At 40.3% G+C, this 19,707-nt stretch overlaps 1 protein-coding gene across 1 annotated transcript; it reads right to left on the bottom strand.

The window, feature by feature from the left end:
* Positions 1-4,251: 4,251 nt before the first annotated feature.
* Positions 4,252-17,793, bottom strand: LOC111148056 (epithelial cell adhesion molecule). Its single transcript, XM_022504430.1, has 9 exons — positions 17,471-17,793; positions 15,010-15,117; positions 14,329-14,575; positions 13,325-13,390; positions 11,215-11,278; positions 9,783-9,884; positions 8,139-8,339; positions 6,251-6,295; positions 4,252-4,702 (listed from the first exon to the last, which is right to left on the bottom strand). Exons 1-9 carry the CDS (start codon positions 17,544-17,546, stop codon positions 4,661-4,663), a joined length of 951 nt encoding a protein of 316 aa, XP_022360138.1. The 5' UTR covers positions 17,547-17,793; the 3' UTR covers positions 4,252-4,660.
* Positions 17,794-19,707: the final 1,914 nt, after the last annotated feature.

Below are 19,707 nucleotides of genomic sequence, written 5' to 3'. Positions count from 1 at the left end.
TTTACAATTGCACTCAAAACTATAAGATACCTAGGAATAAACCTAACCAAAGAGGCTAAGAATCTATACTCAGAAAACTATAAAGTACTCATGAAAGAAATTGGGGAAGACACAAAGAAATGGAAAAATGTTCTAACATTTAGACATTGGGGAGGGTATGTGCTATGGTGAGTGCTGTGAAGTGTGTAAACCTGGCGATTCACAGACCTGTACCCCTGGGGATAAAAATACATGTTTATTTAAAAATATATTAAAATATATATTTAAAATATATTTAAATATTTAAAATATTTAAAATATATTAAAAATATATGTTTATATATATGTTTATTTAAAAAATAAATAAATTTATTTTAAAAAAAGCTATCAAACATTGATGAAAGAAATTCAAGGTAACACAAACAAATGGAAGGATATTCCATGTTCATGGACTGGAAGAACAAATATTGTTAAAATGTCCATACTACCCAAAGCAATCTACAGATTTAATGTAATCCCTATCAAAACACTAACAGCATTTTTCACAGGACTTCAATAAGCAATCCTAAAATTTGTAGAGCCACAAAAGACCCTGAATAGCCAAAGCAATCTTGAAAAAGATAAACAAAGCTGGAGGTGTTAACAATTCCAGATTTCAAGTTATACTACAAAGCTATAGTAATCAAAACAGTATGGTATTAGCACAAAAACACACACAGATCCATGGAACAGAATACAAAGTCCAGAAATAAACCCACGATTATGTGGTCAATCTTTGACAAAGGAGGCAAGAACATCCAATGAGAAAAAGAGTCTCTTCAACAAATGGTGCTGGGAAAACTGGACAGCTGTATACAAAAGAATGAAACTGGACCAATTTCTTACACCACACACACAAAAAAAACTCAAGATGGATTAAGGACCTAAATATGAGACCTGAAACCATAAAAACCCTAGAAGAGAGCACAGGAAGTAATTTCTCCGACATTAGCTGTAATAACATTTTTCTAAATAGGTCTCCTCCAGCAAGGTAAACAAAAGCAAAAATAAACTATTGGGACTATACCTCCAAACAAAAAGCTTCCACACAGCAAAGGAAACTATCAATGAAACTAAAAGCCTACTGAATAGGAGAATATATTTGTAAATGATATCCAATAAGGGGTTAGTATCCAAAAATATATAAAGTACTTATATAACTCAACACCAGAAAACCAAACAATCCAATTTAAAAATGGGCAGAAAACATGAAGACATTTCTCCAAAGAAGACATACAGATGGCCAACAGACGTAGAAAATGATCCTCAATATCACTCATCATCAGAGAAATGCAAATCAAAACAATCAGATATCATCTCACACCTGTCAGAATGGCTTAAAAAATTAAAAAACGCACAAGAAATGGGGCACCCAGCTAGCTCTGTCAGAAGAGCATGCAGCTCGTGATCTCAGTTGTGAGTTTGAGCCCCACATTTGGTGCAAAGATTACATGAAAACAAAGAGTACATTTATTGTGATGAGCAGAGTAATGTACAGAATTCTAGTACACCTGAAACTAATACAACACTGTATGTGAGCTACACTGGAATTAAAATAAAATTTTAAAAAAATTAAAAGTTTGGTAAAAAAAGAAAAAGGAATGGTAGCTTGTTAGGGAGGTCAGTGGGAATTTTTAAAGGAGTTTGGGGGGATGTTTTAGGATGATGGAAAAGAGTTGTGAAATTATGTTCTATCTATCGGAAGTGTATTTGTGGAGGACAAACTTTCCTCTTCCCTCTTAGGTCCAGTTTCTGGGAGTATGTGAATTAATCTGACACAAGGCAGATCAACAGGAGGCAGTTTTTAATACTATACCCACAGGAGCAGAAAATTTTAATAAAGCTAAATCCTGAGAACATCAGTATTTCAGAGTCAGGGGAGACTAACACCAGTTATGCCAAAGAAAATCTGTAAATAACATACCGGGGTAGGAAATGGGAGAGTCATCATGGTGATTAGCTGTGGAGAGATCACATGATTAAACACTGGGGAAAAAGGGCCATTGGCAATTGGTAGGTCAGTGTTGTCTTTACAAGCATAGCTTCAGAAGAGAGGACAGAAATGCAAGGGCATGGATTGAAGAACGTGTTATTATCGATTTATTGCCTCTTAAGTGCACATCCACTTTTTTCGCCTGCTCTGTAAAGATGCACCTGAAGCTTTGTCAGTAGAGGGCGCAGCACAGATGGAACAAGAGGAAAGGGGTTAGCTCCCCTTGCAACACCTAGTATTTCCCCAGGGCACAGCACCCAGGGCTTCTCCAGCACTCGCTTTTCTGTGGGCAATAGCAACCAGCAGCAGCCAGCAGCTTCCCCCAGTGCTCCCACTCCTAAATTATAAAAGGCACCTTTATGGAGGGTCTTTGCTGTCTACACCTCCTTAGGAATAGCTTTTTCCCAGCACCGGAGAGCAGGGGTCAACAAGCATTTTCCTTCAAGGACCAGAATGAATATTTTAGGTTGTGCCAGCCATTGGGTCAGACACTACTTTTTCTACAGTACAAAGCAGCCACACACAGTAAATGAACATATCTGTGGTCCAACAGAACTTTATTAATAGACTGACATTTTTATTGCACGTAATGTTCACATACATGAGAACATTCTTTTCAAACATTTAAAAATGCGAAAACCATTCTTACCTCCCCCACTATGAAAACACAGGTGGTGGGCCAGGCTGCAGGCTCAAGTTCAAGGTCTCCTGTCCTGGAGGGCAGGTTTTCAGTGAGCACCTCCAGTGCAGCCTCACAACAGCAACTTCTTGCTCTTGAGGGAGCCACCATGCCCTCTCCCATGTGGTCTGGATCCCAGTCCACGGAGTAGGGCTTAGGAGAAAGTAGAGCACTTTGGGTGCTCTCTCATCCCTGGGGGTAATGGCTGCTCCTTATTATCTACTACTCCCATTCTCTTTTCATGTTCTCGTTACTTCTTACTAGCTGTATCCATTTCTATCGCTGCATAACACATTACCACAAACTTAGCATCTGAAGACCATGAACCTTTACAACCTCAGTTTCCATGGGTCAGGGGTCTAGGCATCATATTAGAGGATCTTTTCCTCAGGTTCTCAAGATTCCAGTGATGTTGGCCAGGGCTATGATCTCACCTGGAGCTGGGGTCTTCTTCCAAGTCACTCTGTGCTGGCAAAATTCAGTTCCTGAGGTTGTAGGACCAAGGACCTCCCCTCAGCCTGCTGTTTCCTGATAGGCGACCCTCTCCACAACATGGCAGTCTGCTTTAAGGATAAAGGGAGAACACATCTAGTTTCTACTTGTCTCCTACCTTTGGGCACTTTCATAATCTCCCTTTTAAATCAGTCAAGTTATTACGGATCTTAATCACATCTACACCTAAAATCTCCTGGCCATTGCCAGAAAATGTAACTTAATCTTGGGAGTGGGAGTTCATCATATTCACAGATCCTACCCACACTCTAGGGGAGGGGATTATAGAGAGGATACACATCAGAGATAAGAACTCTTGGGGCCCATCCTAGAATTCTGCCTACTACAGAAGGGATAAAAATCTTTGTTCAATCTAGCTTTTACATTTTCTTTAATGTTGTTCTTTTCATAGTGTTTTAAAACATTTCCTACTGAAAGCAAAATACTTCAGGATACTTTAACTTCATATAAAATGTGTTTGTGGGGCGCCTGGGTGGCTCAGTGGGTTAAGCCGCTGCCCTCGGCTTAGGTCATGATCTCAGGGTCCTGGGATCGAGTCCCGCATTGGGCTCTCTGCTCAGCAGGGAGCCTGCTTCCCTCTCTTTCTCTCTCTCTCTGCCTGCCTCTCCGTCTACTTGTGATCTCTCTCTGTCAAATAAATAAATAAAAATCTTAAAAAAAAAATAAAAAAAAAATTTATAAAAAAAAAAATAAAATGTGTTTGTACTACAATTACTCATTACATAAGATGTTAAACGACTGGTACTTTAATTCAACCAAGTACATCATTCATGGTTCACAACATTCTCCATCAATTCTGCCCCAAGGCATAAGTGTTTGCCAAAGTGATTTGTTTAAAACAGAAACTTAGATTCATTCAGAATAAAACTGTTTGATTTTCCTGTTAGAACTTAGGTATTTTAGGTTATACATTTTATATTGAATTCACATAATTATAGGTACTCATACATAACTCTTGTAATTTGTAGTTAGCATTTAGAGCATTTCTCAACCTGTTACCTTATGTATATACTGTGAAATTTGATTCAATGACTCAAAAGTTAGGAAATTCAGTTTTAAAATGTTTTATTTCACAGTTTATAAAAAAAAGTATATGTACAAGACTCAAAGTAAATAGAAAGGCAGCTTTCAATCACAAATGGATGAGACAGTAGTCATTCAAACTCTACTGTGGAAGCATATTTAAGGCATACACCTCAATGTTAGGCATAAATAATTTTAACTATGCAGTCCAATTCTGGGTTTTATAACACATCTGCAAATATAAGACCCTGTGGTCAAATTTTAAGATTGGTAAAGTCAATCTGAAACTGCTTATATACGGAGTACAGGCTTTACTATTACAAATAGAAGATGTTAACTAACAAAATAGCAGTCCTCAAAGATCTTTGTCCCATGCTTATACACCAGCAATCTGCTAATTTCCCTTCTTGTAGTTACTCTTCAAATTGTAGTCATTATGCATTGAGTTCCCTATGCATCTCACCCATCTCCTTTATCTGAAATAGAAGAGAAAAAAATTTTAGGTAATTTTCCAACCTTTTGTTCATCCTGAAAAGTTATTAAAAAAGAGGAAAGCAAGATGGATTATTCAGTTTATGAGCCTTATTTGGAAAAAGTAAAAAATGTACTATAAGGAAGCACACACTGAATGCATGACCCAAAGAATTTGGAGGTACGATGGCCAAAGTGACGGGGAAGTAGCAGGTGAGCTAGATATGTAAGAATGGATATGGGCTTTATTAAACGTATGCCATTTTTACATCCAGTAAGAATCAATGTATTTTCTATGATCAATCTTTTAATTTTATAGATGAGGACACTGAGTTCAGAATTAGGTGACTTGTACCAGACCACATAGTTAGTTAAATAGGCAAAGCTGAGACAAGATGATGGAAACTACCACTGCTGGCAAACATTCTACCATGTGGCATGCATGGGACCAATACTTTATACCGACTACTTTGTTTAATCCTTCAACAGGTCTGTAGTATCAACCCCAGTTTATAGATAAGGAAACATGGAGGCTTAAAAGAAGTTAAATAACTTGCCTGCCCAGCTAACAAGTGGTCAGACCCACATCTGTATCACCATACTATAATACACTGTCATTCCACCTTTCTGTTATGCTTTCAGATCAGGGAGTCTGTCCCCTAGACCTGTGGTCACTAAACCAGGTAAGCCAGATGATCAACTATGATATGGGAAAAAAAGTTACAACTTTCTAGTTCTACTGGATTGTTTTTAGTATTCTTTTACATTTCTGTGTTTCTTGGTAAGATATTAGTAAAAAGTACATATACAAGTATAAATAAATGCATATATATGTAAAATGGTGGGTATACTGAAAATGTTATTGACAGGGTTCATGAACAAGTGTGTTTCACATCCAATTCCAAGTGACTGACATACTAACGATCTGACAGTCTGTTTCCACACTAATGTACATGACTAGTTAGCATGCAACTGCTCCAGTAGGACATAAACCAAGGTCTTTTTTACTGATTATTTCACTGGCATAGAGAGAGTAAATCAGGTCATCAGTCACAAGGAGCTTCTCCAACATGAATCCATAGAATATGCCTCAAAGAGTCCACTAAAAGCGGACACTTCAGCGAACAAAAATGTAGGCTTCCTATGCACTCCTCTTTGAGGCAAAACTCAGTACTAGCTGGTCTGCTGTGGAACTCATGCAAGAGAATGTTAAGTATGGGGTGCCTGGGTGGCTCAGATGGTTAAGGGTCTGCCTTCAGTGCAGGTCATGATCTCAGGCTCCTGAGCCCCACATCCTGTCTCCCCTCAGCGGGGAGTCTGCTTGCCCCTCTGCCCCTCTCTCCACTTATGCTTGCTCTCTCAATAAATAAAATCTTTAAAAAAAGGGGGGGGGGTGTAAATAATGAAGCATTGAAAGACAGTCCCTAACCCTAAAGACTATATTATAAAGGGGCACCAGCATAACTGAGTCCTATCAGTGTCTAGAAAGGTACGGTGAGTATCAGGAATAGGAAATTTTAAAAGGGGCTCTTTATATAAAGTTATCCATTTACCTCAGCCTTCTCATACTTTGCCATTCTGTTCTTTCTGGAAATAACCTGAATGGAAGAAAAATGATTACTATTTAAGGACTGCTATCCAAAGAAAAAGTTGATCTAAATTGACACATAAATGCTTTTCATGGATACAATTCATATTTGAATAAATTTAACTTAAAAAATCTATCCACAGACATTATTTCTTAAATAAATTTCCCTATGAAACTAAAAGAAAAAAAAAGCCTACACTTATCATGAGGTGCACTATGTATAGAATTGCTGTATCATTACGTTGTACACCTGAAATACACTGAATATTGTATTTAAAAAAAAAAAAAAATCAAAAAAACTTTCAAGACCTCCTTCCCCACAAACCAAAATCTTTTGGAACAACAAAAAGCCTAGCACAACCAGTGAAACAAACCAAAAAACTGCACTGAGAAAACCATGAATAATCTTTAATAAAATCTAACAGCGTGGTAAGCAACTTTACATTTTCTGTTCCATCCTTATACAAATATACACAAAAATATATGTGCATGAGTTCTGGGGAAGGGGAGGCAGTCTAAAAAAATGGGATCACACAATATCATTTCTCTCTTTGCACAGCCTGTATAATCATTGGAACTTTTCCAGATCAAAAGCTATAGATTATACTCATTTTTTAATTAACTTTACTCCATACCATGGATATTCCACAATCTACTTATCAGTTCTCCTACAAATGTACATATAAGTCGTTTCCAGATTGATCCTTACTAGCAACACTATAATACATAGCCCTGACCATGCTTCCTATGAACCTGTGCTTTTGTTTCTGCAGGACAATTTGATTTCTATGATTCTCTCATGTGTTTATTTCCCATCTGGATTTCTTCTGTAAATCCTCTATCCAGGCCTTTTACTATTCTTTATTTAAACTCATTATATGTTATGCTTAACAACCTTTTTCATTTTACGCATCATGAAGATTTTCCCCCAGCCGATCATTGACATTTTTCACTTTCCAGTATCTTTGCCATACAAAATGTTTAATTTCAATTCAGTCAAATATGTATCTTTTTGTTCATGGATTCCAGATTTCTCCCCTTACTTGCTTCCCTTTATTTACCCCAAGATTGTACACCCGTTTCCTAAATTAATTTTAAGAGTTGTTTCTAATTTTTTAACACTTTGGACTATCATCCACCTGGAATTTGGGTTTGAAAATGGGTGTACTGCTCCATGATGTGCCTTTTACACAGGTGGGCAACATGGCCTGCCATGGCGGGGTGAAATAGGAATGCACACTTTTTTTCCTTCCAGATGGAGGGCCAAGTGTAATTCCACTGAACCGAAAATCCCTCATATCTATTTCTAAATTCTGCTACGCTGTTAAGATTTGTAATGCTGGAGCACCCTTACATTTCTAGAGTAAACCCTGCTGTTCAGGTGGTGCTTCTATTGAAGCACTGCTAAATTCGATTTGTGAAATCTTGTTTAGAATCACTCTTCATATTTACCACTTCCAATCCTTTCCATGGTAACGTCAACTGGGTTCTGTTGTTGCATTTCACTGAATGGTTTGGGAGTTCAGGGATTTTGCACTGATGCTAGTAGGACTGACTCGTGGGCTGTTTGAGCGAGAGAACTGATGGACATTTGCTGCCCGACAGCCACATAACTGACCTGTGAGGGGCTCGGCTACAAGCTTTTCTCAGATTGGTATCCTTTCTTGCTTCAGAAAGTGACTGTTTTATAAAAAAGGACCAGATGCAAGAGGTTCGTTCATTATACGGAATCATAAAAAATGAAGCTTTTGTTTCATGAACATGTTCCAGAACACGGGTGTAGCTCTCTCAAGCTGTCACCTTTTCGTGAAAGAATATGCCCTTAAGAGAAAGTTGACTTGTTCTATACTCACCAGCACAACGATTCCAGCAATAACTGCTAAGGTCACGACCACAATGACAGCAATAATACCAGCTTGTAGACCCTGCATTGAAAATTCGGGTGGTTTTTCATCAACATAGTAAATTGCAGTTCGACCGGGATCCAAATCCAATTGTTCCCCATTTATTCTCAGGTCCATTCTGTTGGAATGGAACAAGGATTCATCTTTAACCTATATTGAGAAGGAGAGAAACAATTTAAAATATTTAAGAAAACCCACCATGGGGACACCTGGGTGGTTCAGTCATTAGGTGTCTGCCTTTGGCTCAGGTCATGATCCTTGGGTCCTGGGATTGAGTTCCACATCTGGCTCCCTGCTCAGCAGGAGCCTGCTTCTCCCTGCCTCTTCCCTTGCTTGTGCTCTCCGACAAATAAATAAAATCTTAAAAAAAAGAAAGAAAGAAAGAAAGAAAAGAAAACCCACCACGGCCACACAGAATTACTTGTCAATTCTACACCAGAAGAACTGCTACCAAGGATTTTTGTAGTTTCAGTGGGAACATCCTCATGCTCTCAGACTTAAAAAAAACTTTATTGCGGGAAAATTTCCAACATATATGAAAGTAGAAAGAATAGTATAATGAAGTCCCATTATCCCTATCATTCCGGATTCAACAATATAAACATTTGGCCAACCTTCTTCAACCCATTCTTCCTTCCATCCTTCCTCCCTCCCTCTCCCCCAGGCCAGTTTATTTTAAAGCAAATACCAGGTTTCATCAGAAAATGGCTCAATAGACTATATTAAGGTTTATTTTTTATAATAATAAAGTAGAAACAAATTACTTATCTTTCTAAAAAGATTTTATTTATTTATTTGACAAAGAGCGAGCACAAGTAGGCAGAGCTGCAGGCAGAGAGAAAGGGAGAAGTAGGCTCTCTGCTGAGCAGGGAGCACAGTGCAGGGCTTGATCCCAGGACCTTGGGATAATGACCTGAGCTGAAGGCAGCCACTTAGTCGACTGAGCCACCCAGGTGTCTGAAACAAATTATTATTATTATTATTATTTTTTAAAGATTTTACTTATTTACTTGACAGAGAGAGAGAGCACAAGTAAGCAGAGAGGCAGGCAGAGAGAGAGGGGGAAGCAGGCTCCCCACTGAGCAGAGAGCCCGATGCAGGGCTCAATCCCAGGACTCTGAGATCATGATCCAAGCTGAAGGAAGAGGCTTAACCCACTGAGCCACCCAGGCACCCCCAGAAACAAATTATTTTAATCACACTAGTTCCACATCATTTCTTACTTTAACTTCTTGTGCATGGACACTATAATGGGATATAGACACAAACTAAGTAACTATCAAGGATGCAATAGGTCAGAATTATGAGAGAAAATATTCTAGGTAAAAGAATTTGGAAAAAAGGCATAAATATCCAACAAACAGGTCAGAAAGGTGTGTGAGAAAGATGAATGGGTCGGATAAGGACAAAGTTAATTGCAGCATAAGAACCACGAGGACAAAGTTAATTGCAGCACAAGAACCACTCGGAGAACAGAGGGGTGGTTGCTGTGTAAGTGGAGAAAAGATGATGAAAGATCTTAAATCCATTGAGACATGACAGACAACATTACATTTCTAAACACAGGAATAAAACTAAGAAGATTATACTCACATCTTTTTCAAAATAGTAAGCCACATCAGCTATGTCCACATCACTCTGAGTTTTCTGAGATGAATTTTGCATCAGATCAATAGTGATAAGATCATTTTCATACTGGGGGAGAAATGAAAAATGCAAATCATTACCAATACAACCAAAATCATGTAAAAATATGTTTCAAAAATCTGAATATTCAGTTTTTTATTTTCTGTAATCCACACGTGTCAGTGTTCCTTTCCATTAGGAGGTAACTGTAATTCACAAATTTTTAGGAGATTTTAAAATCTACCCAAGGGAAGACAGCAATAGAAATAAAGGTAAAGATGATGCGTATTTTGTTTTCAGAAGAGTATTTTCTTCCCTTGGAAAAAACTTAAAACAAGATATTAAAGTATCTTATTTGAGGACACCTGAGTGGGAGCTTGATTCTCCCTCTTTTCTGCTTGCCACGCCCCTTGCTTATGGCTCCCTGTCAAATAAATAATTAAACCTTAAAAAAAATTTTTTTAAATAAATGAAGTACCTCATTCGAAAAAAAATTTTTTTTTTTTTTAATTTGAGGGTGGCTGGCTGGGTCAGTTGATAGAGCATGCAATTCTTGATCTCAGGGTCATGAGTTCAAGCCTCACACTGGTCAAAGAGCTTACTTTAAAACAAAACAAAACAAAACAAAAAATAAAGTATCTCATGTGGTTAGAACTACTTTAAAAATAAAATGCTAGGGGCTCCTGGGTGGCTCAGTTGGTTAAGCATCTGCCTTTGGTTTAGGTCATGATCTCATAGTCTTGGGACGACAGAGCCCCACATTGGGCTCCCTGCTCAATGGGGAATCTGCTTCTCCCTCTGTGCTCACTGCACACACACTTTCTCAAATAAATAAATAAAATCTTTAAAAAAATAAAATGCTTAAGATATGCAATCGAAAATGCAATATGCATGTACCATGTTCTGCTTTTAAGGAGCAGAAAAGTATAGTCCCTCCTATCCTTAAAAATGACATCAATTTTCTGTCTTGAAAAAGTTCCATCACACTGGGGCACCTGGGTGGCTCAGTGGGTTAAAGCCTCTGCTTTCTGCTCAGGTCATGATCCCAGGGTCCTGGGATGGAGCCCTACATCGGGGGGGGTCTCTGCTCAGCAAGGAGCCTGCTTCCACCCCCCCCCACCGGCTATTTGTGATCTCTGTCAAATAAATAAAATGTTTAAAAAAAAAAAAGTCCCACCACATTATTCAAGTATTTTTCAACCAGAGATACTACATTTTCCTTAAGGATAAAACAGGTTTTCAAAGATTATGGAAGGAAAACAAGAAATTTGAATTACTAAGTGTCCTGGGTTTAAACGGTTATTCAAATGCAGCTTAACCAATATCAAAAGTCATACCCAAAGAACTCTATCTCACTAAGTTTCAGCTAAAGCTCATTTACTAAAAACAAACATCTTACCAGAATATTTGTGATATATTTTGGATCCAGCTGATAACGACCTGTGATTGTCTCCTTAAGTGCACTGTAAATAATTAAAAAACTGTTATTAAAAAATGCATACTACATAACATTAAGAAGCACTATTTTTTTTAAGAGGCACTACTTCTTTTTTTTTTTAAGATTTTATTTATTTATTTGACAGAGATCACAAGTAGGCAGAGAGGCAGGCAGAGAGAGACAGAGGGAAGCAGGCTCCCTGCTGAGCAGAGAGCCCGATGTGGGGCTCGATCCCAGGACCCTTAGATCATGACCTGAGCCGAAGGCAGAGGCTTTAACCCATTGAGCCACCCAGGCGCCCCAAGAAGCACTACTTTTTAACTAAGCAGGTAGTTCAAGCTCTAGAACTGTCATTAATCAAACTCGTTTTAAAAGTGTTATGCCAGGGGCGCTTGGGTGGCTCAGTGGGTTAAGCCTCTGCCTTCAGCTTGGGTCATGATCTCGGGGTCCTGGGATCGAGCCCCATATCGGGCTCTCTGCTCAGCAGGGACCCTGCTTCCTCCTCTCTCTCTGCCTGCCTCTCTGCATACTTATGATCTCTGTCAAATAAATAAATAAATAAAAATACTAAAAAAAAAATGTTATGCCATTTTGCAACTAACAGTGATGCTAAAACTGCTGAGTTATAGTTTGATTAGAAACAGGATATTTAAACAGGATCCTAGTTCTGCTCACAGATTATAATTATTAATTACAAAGAGGTGAGGCATCTCAGTGGCTCGGTTAAACGTCTGCCCTCAGCCCATGTCATGATCCCAGGGTCCTGGGATTAACCCCCGTGTCAGGTTCCCTGTTCTGCAGGGTGTCTGCTTCTCCCTGTGCCCCTCTCCCTGCTTGTGGACACTCTTTCAAATAAATAAAATCTTTTTTAAAAATTAAAAAAAAAATTATTACAAAGAAGTAACCAGTAATTCTACATTACAAACCTGATAGATACCTTCTTAACCACAGTTAACATCACTAATAAAGAAACAAGAAGGGGCGCCTGGGTGGCTCAGTGGGTTAAAGCCTCTGCCTTCGGCTCAGGTCATGATCCCAGGGTCCTGGGATTGAGCCCCACATCGGGCTCTCTGCTCAGCAGGGAGCCTGCTTCCTCCTTTCTCTCTCTTTGCCTGCCTCTCTGCCTACTTGTGATCTCTGTCTGTCAAATAAATAAATAAAATCTTAAAAAAAAAAAAAAAAAGAAACAAGAAGACATCATGTGCTTCCTGATGTGAAGTACTAAGAAGGAAACACAATCACTTACGAAGTTTTTCTGTCAAAAATGCTTAGCCTGGATTTAATTATGAGGAAACATCAGGTAAATCCAAATCTGAGGGACAGCCTATGAAATAATCTGCCTATACTCTTCAACAATATCAACATCATGAAGAGGTGAAGGACTAAGAAAGGCCAAGACCGTGTTCCATATTAAAAGAGACTAAAGCATCACAACAACTAAATCCAATACATGATCTTAGATTGGGTTCTGGATGAAACGGGAAAAAAATTACCATAAAGATCAATGTTGGGAAAAATGATACAATATGGTATAACATTAAATCTCCTGAATCTGGTAACTGTAGAGTGGTTATATAACAGAGTGCCTTCTGGGGAGCCTGGCTGGCTGAGTTGGTAGAGCATGCGACTCTTATCTTGGGGTTGTGAGTTCAAGTCCCACATTGGGCTTAGAGATTACAAGAAAGAGAAAGAAAGAAAAGAAAAAAGAGTGTCTTTTATTCCTAGGGAAAGATACACTGAAGCATTTAGCTATAAAGGGGCAAGTCTACAACTTGTTCTCATATGATTCTGGGAAAAAATATCTACACATGTTTAGGGAGATATACAAAATACACATCAACATAAAAAGAAAATGGGTCAAAATGTTCATTGGTGACTCTGAGTGGAGATTACCACAGGAATCTGTACTATTCTTGCAACTCTATTTCAAAATAAGGTTAAAACATTATAGTATACTATTATTTTTTCATAAACACAAAGAGGTATTAAGACTTGTTTTAGTTTCTCTAATGGCTTAGAATGAAAACCTGAATACCACCTGTGCAAATGTAATGCACCTAACAGTACGTACGTTCTCAAACTTTCTGTATCATAAGGTGTTTCTCTTGTTTTGTGCTTCAGTTCAATGATGATCCAGCTGCAAGATAAAAATACAGTATTTTATGACTATAACAACTCAGTCTTTTATAGTATTTTCCTAATAAGCTAACAGCAAAATTCCCAAGTGGAACTCCAGTACAATCAACAAAAAAGGATTCATGCAACAGGTTTGCCCTTCATTTCTTCCTTGGCACCCACACATTGTTCATAAAGCACTCATCCAGGAGAAAACACCCTTTTGAACACGTCAACCTCTGGCTTTGGGCCACCATATTCAAGGTCATGTAAAGTCAAGGCTTAGCTGGTCATGCTAGGCCACATTCATGGGAAGAGACAAAAAGGCACTGAGAGAAAGAGAAAAGTGACCATGAGACTCCAGAAGACCAGAGAGTGGTCTGGTGTGGATGACTTTCCTAGGTGTGGATGACTTTCCAGCTCTAGCCACTTTTAATAAAGCCTCTTTTGTTTAAGCTAGCTTGAGTGTGTTTCTGTTCCTTTTTAATGTATAAAATAAATTTTATCATTTTAATTTTTATTTAAATTCTAGTTCATTAACACACAGTGCAACACTGGTTTTAGGGGTAACCATATCTCATTTTAAAACACAATAAATGAGTAAATATATAAACAACTTAAGTTTTTCACATACACTTAACACTAACTGAACTTTCAAATCTGACGAGTGTTAAGGAAAAATAGAAGAAGAAAACCATGTTTAGTATACTACCACAAGGAAAATTTTTTAAATAAGAAAAACATATTGCTAGTGAAGGGTCTATAACAAACTGGTGACATCAGTTCTGTGGAGGTAAACTGGGTAGTTGGGGGAGGGGTTGAGATAAAATGGAAACTGCACTGTATACATACCCTTTCCTCTCTTTTGAATTCTAAACCACCAAGTCATATTACATATTCAAAAATAAATTTACTTAAATCTGAAAAGTATGAAAACAAGAATATGAGAGCCCGACTCACTAGGTCCGCACTCGTTCCGAGCAGGATATTTCCTCGTCATTATCCTTATCTGTTCTTCGGACCCCTGCAGTGTTCACACACCAGCACGTGGTGGTGCCATTGCACTGCTTGGCTTTAAAGAGCCCCTTCTCATCACAGTCAGGATCATAGAGCCCATCATTATTCTGGAAAGCCCCCTCAGGTTTCACTCTTCTCCCAGACTTTGAGCTGGTCATTTCCGCCTTCATCACCAAACATTTGGTTGCCACTGTAAAGAAACCTTAATGTCACACTGAAAAGGAACTGCAGTTTTATGCTTAAGGAAAAAAAATTTAATTTGGGGCGCCTGGGTGGCTCAGTCATTAAGCGTATACCTTGAGCCCGGCATTCAGCTCCTTGCTCAGTGGGAGGCCTGCCTCTCCCTCTCCCACTCCCCATGCTCGCTTGTATTCCCTCTTTCTGTCAAATAAATAAAATCTTAAAAAAATTTAACTCCAAACTCCCAGAGCCAAAGATTATTGCAGACTTAACACATTCCCATGTTCACTTTCTAAATTTTAAGATGCTTCAGCTATGAGATGATTTTGACAAAATAATATGATTCAAATTTGAGCCCAAAAAATGCTTCCCAACTTGAGATACATCAATTTAAAAAGGCTAGGTCAAAATACAACTTAAAAGCAATGAGGATATTCTACTCACGTTTTGAGCAAATGACGGAATTTTGTGCGCCAAGCGAAGTACACTCGCACTGACCATGTGTGTTCAAAGAGCAGTTTGTGGTCAGTTTATAGTTTTCACAGACACATGCTAGATAAATTAAAAAAAAAACAAAATCCCTTTTTACAATGTGAATCTGACTATGAACTCTGGTGTCTCAGCTAAATTACATTCTAACAATAATGCCTAAGTTACAGAGCCACAAAGTCTTAAAATGTTTTATTTTTCAGCTGTAATTTGAGGGCTGATACTGTGGTGAATGGTTTGTATATATATATTCTACAGACACATAGTCTAATTTGCATGCATTCCCATTTTGATTTTTTTAAGCCAAGAATATAGCCCTCCAAAAATCAGATTCAGCTCTGTCTCCATGATGACACTCCCAGTCTCAGATCCTTCCCTCCCCAGGTACTGCTAGACAAACCCTTGCCTGTTAGCTACTGACTCTTCCTGAAAATCAACAATTAAAATTCTGAGATCTGGAATAACTCACATTTCCTCCCTCCTCTCAGCCCATTTCCTTAAAAAGAGATGCTTGTGTTTGAGCTTAATGGTAACATGGCCAACACTTGGACAATTTTGTGTCTTGGAAAAATTATACTTTCACATGAACTTGGGGGCACTTTTGTTTGTGGCCTTCCTAACCAAATTAAATCCTAGTACCCAACTTAGAAAGTGATATTACACAGCTCATCCTGGATAGTATTGCCAGTTTAATAGTTGTATCTTTGGGCACCTGGGTGGCTCAGTTGGTTAAGCAACTGCTTTCTGCTGGGGTCATGGTACCAGAATCCTGGGATCAAGAGTCCCACCCACATCAGGCTCCCAGCTCAGGGGAAGTCTACTTCTCCCTCTCCCTCTGCCCCTTCAATCTCTCTCTCTCTCTCAAATAAATAAAATCTTAAAAAAAAAAAATGGTTTTATCTTTGACTACCTCAAAAGTTCGTTTTAACTTCAAAATGGCAAGTCCCTCTAATTCATTCTAATTGTTAGCTAAGAGAACACAATCACTAACAACAAAAACCACTGTGACAAACCAAAGAATTTTTATACTGCTTCATATGTCAAGTTGGCTTTAGTTATTCCCTGTTTAAGTTATAATTAATATGAACCACCTATATAGTCCGTCCAGCACTAAACTCAGTATTGGGATCACAAAAGGAGACAGTGGCTGTCCTCAGGGAGTTAAAGCCTTATGCAGCACTCTACTCTAGAGAGGCTCAAAAGCACCTTTTCATGTCCAAGGGATGTGAAATTTAAAACAGACCAATCAGGTATAGATTTTTCTGAACCTACAGCAACTACCATCACTTTAAAGCAATTTAAGATTAAGTACTTAGACTTGGACTGGAGGTAGAAAAACAGGAGTTGATTACACCCATTATTTTGAAAGTGTAATGAATTAGACCCATGCTCTGTTGGTGAAGGTTTCCTTTCCAGAAAGCTCTGGCCAATTGCCACTCTATCTCTGGCCACCATCTCACAAAAAAATCAAGAGATGGCAGACAAGATGTTTATTCCAAACTAAGAAAACCGTGATCAAACCACATGTCCATTATGGGGATAGGAGCGCGGCGACCTTCCATACCAGAGATTGTCCCGTCACCACTTACACTGTGGCTTCCAAGACTAAAAGAAACGGAAAACTCTGGATGTTATGTGGGACTAAAAACACATACACACACACAAGATATAGAACTGTGTTTCCGTCTAGGGCAATGTTTACAGCAATGTCTAAAAGAAAAACATACTGGAATAAATAATGGGATTCTCTTCAAGTGCTGGGATTGAGGGTTTGTTTTGGTTTTGGCTTTTATTCTTTACACATACCGGTATTTCTGGGTTCCCTACAGTAAACTTGGCATTACCTACACCATGCTTAAAAAAGGGGAAACACCCCCACTCACACAACAGGTTGTGAAGGCCCAGGACTAGCCTCCGCGCGCAGGTGCGTAGCGGTCCCAGCGGCCTCCCTGCAGCCACTTATCCCGCCTCGAGACCCACATCCGGGGCCAGCCACAGGTGCCGAGGGGCGGGGCGGGCCAGCGGGGGGTCGCCGCCAACTCCCCCTCCCGGTGCGTGCTAGTTTCCGCCCGCTAGGACCCCAAGCATGCGCCCAGGCCGGAGGAGGTAGGCGAGCACAGACGGCGCCATAAAGTCCCTGGACTTGGCCACTCGGTTCCCTGCCTGCCCCGCGCCCCTACTCCGGGCCATCTTCTTGGAGAGCGGTGCAATGCGGCGAAATGAGGCGGCTCCCTCGCGGCCGTGCGAGCGGGCGCCTTCCCGCCGCCTTCTGCGCGCAGAGGGGCCTGGGCTGGGGCAGCCCCGCGCGGTCCGTTCCAGACTGGCAGGCGTGGCCGGCCGCCCCTTAACCACCATCTCGGTCTCGGATGCCGAGGAGCGTCCCCGCCCGGCCCAAGCCCAGAACTCTGTTCCTTACCTTGCTGAGCCACGGCCACCACCACGGTGGCCGCCGCGAACAGAAGCCCGAACGCGAGGACCTGGGGGCGCGCCATACTGCGCGCGCGTCGTCGAGAGGGGCGCGAGGCGGGCTGGGGGCTCGCCGGAAGGAGCGCGGAGGGAGCGGGGCGCCGGGAGCCCCAGGGACGCGCGGGACCGCGTCGGAAGGACGGCGGCGAGGTGCCGCGGCGCGGACGGTGCGAGCTCGCCGAGGGACTGCGCACTCTGCAGACGCGGCGGGGCGGAGCAAACCTGCCCTACCTGGCGGGCCCGGCCCCAGGCTGCTCACCTCCGCCCGCAGGTCCCCGCGATGAGTCACCGCCTGGGGGCGGGCGGGCGGGAGCAAGCGCCCCTCCCCCACACCCGGCGCGGCCGTTGGGGCGCCACCCCTCCCCAGGTGTTAGCGAGCGGCGCCTAGCCCCGCGCGGCCGGCAGGTGCTTCCTCCTGCGGCAGCCCTTGGGGGCTGGAAGGGCGGTGGGCTGCGACTGTGACGGTTGGCAAGGACCGTTGATGGCCACGGAGAAAAACTGAGTCTTCCTTTTACCAGAGGAAGCACGACGTTGCACCTTGAAGAAATGGGGCCCCAAGGAAAGAGAGGTCTGGGAAGAGGAAGGTGGAAGCTGAAATGGGAGGAATACAAAGGGAAGCGGGAATACCGTCCGAACCACAATAAAAAAAAAAAAAGTCGACCTTTGAGCTTCACCTGGCGGCCATACTCCTTTGAAACTAGAAAAGAGCACTCTCCCTGGCTTCCGGCGGGGGTGGGGGGGATGACAAATTCATGTTCATTATAATCCTCATTCTTTTACCGTTTTTATAAGCACTTTTAGCACTTGAAGATGTAAGAAAAGATGTTCCCATAGAGCCAAAAGATGAGAACTGAGAGGATTCCGGCTTCGATTAATATTGCAGAACAATGTTGATGAATCTTTTTGAAGTAGATATGAAGGACAGTCATTTGTTTCAGTGCAAATGAATTCAAATTACGACATGCTATTATTAAGGTCTTAAAATAATCGTAATGCCTTGAGGTTTTCTAAGTATTGTTTTTAATGTTATTTTGACTATCTGTAATAGGATAACCTGTTTTAAAAGGCTTTTTTTTCAGTTTTAGAGTTCAAAAGAGGAAAGATTTGAAAAAGCAATTTTAAGATTCAACTAAATTCGATTAATATTTACAAGTGTATATCAAGTAAAAAAATTACGAGGAATAATTATTGAGCAATAATGTAAGTTGTAGTCCTGTTGCCAGTTGATTAATGTAAATAGTCCCATTACAGTGAGTACCTGTAAAATTTGAATTTTACGTGGACATTAAATAAGCTGTTTACTTAATGGTTAACTTTGTAAGAAAATCCTGTCAGTCTTCTAAACCTGTAAATCTGAGTTACTAGACCTGATTTTGGAACTTTGCAATCTGTTCAGCAATTTCAGGGAAAAGAATAGTAGTATCAAATCAGGAACAAGTTATCAACCCGCTTTTTTGCATTTTGGATATTTTCAGGAAGTTACACACTGCCAGCCCCCAAACCATATATGCTTTTCCCAAGAATAATCTGATTTTTGTGGCTTTATTTGCAAAATGTTCCATTGCGTTGTCTAACTCTGACCTAATCAAGAAGAAACTTGTTGGGCACCTGGGTGGCTCAGTTGTTAAGCGACTGCCTTCGGCTCAGGTGGTGATCCCAGGGTCCTGGGATCCAGGTCCACATCAGGCTCCCTGCTCAGTGGGAAGCCTGCTTCTCCCTCTCCTGCTCCCCCTGCTTGATTCCCTCTCTCTCTGTGTCTCTGTAAAGTAAATAAAATCTTAAAAAAAAAAAAAAAAAAAGAAGAAACTTGTCTTTTAACTTGACGGATGTTTATTAAATTGTTCATCACAAAGTGAATTGAGTAAATATGATTACTAAATAAATGACAAGATGCCACACTAATCTCTGACTCAACTGTAGCTGAGTATATGACCAAGATAGTTTGTTTTTATAGCTCTTTAACACCTCTGCAGTTTGTCACTCACTGATCAAAATTACTCTAATTTTATGCTTTGATTGTGAATCTTATAGGGTACCAGGGCCACATTGAAGAACATGTCTTAATATTTTTTTTTTAAAGATTTTATTTATTTATTTGACAGACAGAGATCACAAGTTGGCAGAGAGGCAGGCAGAGAGAGAGGAGGAAGCAGGCTCCCCGCTGAGCAGAGAGCCCGATGTGGGCCT

Source organism: Enhydra lutris, unplaced genomic scaffold, assembly GCF_002288905.1.
Source record: "Enhydra lutris kenyoni isolate GAN:26980312 unplaced genomic scaffold, ASM228890v2 scaffoldscaffold18, whole genome shotgun sequence".
NCBI lineage: Eukaryota > Metazoa > Chordata > Mammalia > Carnivora > Mustelidae > Enhydra > Enhydra lutris.
Note: the sequence above shows the minus strand (reverse complement) of the source record. Positions and strands in the feature narration are given on the sequence as shown.

What these genes read in the sequence shown, in the direction of transcription:
- LOC111148056 (XM_022504430.1), bottom strand. Translation starts at nt 17,546, where the DNA reads ATGGCGCGCCCCCAGGTCCTCGCGTTCGGGCTTCTGTTCGCGGCGGCC. An exon ending in AATATATCACAAATATTCTG is followed by an intron (nt 9,885 to 11,214) that starts GTAAGATGTTTG and finishes TTTCTCCCCCAG; the next exon opens with TATGAAAATGATCTTATCAC. An exon ending in CAAAGTATGAGAAGGCTGAG is followed by an intron (nt 4,703 to 6,250) that starts GTAAATGGATAA and finishes CTTCTATTTCAG; the next exon opens with ATAAAGGAGATGGGTGAGAT.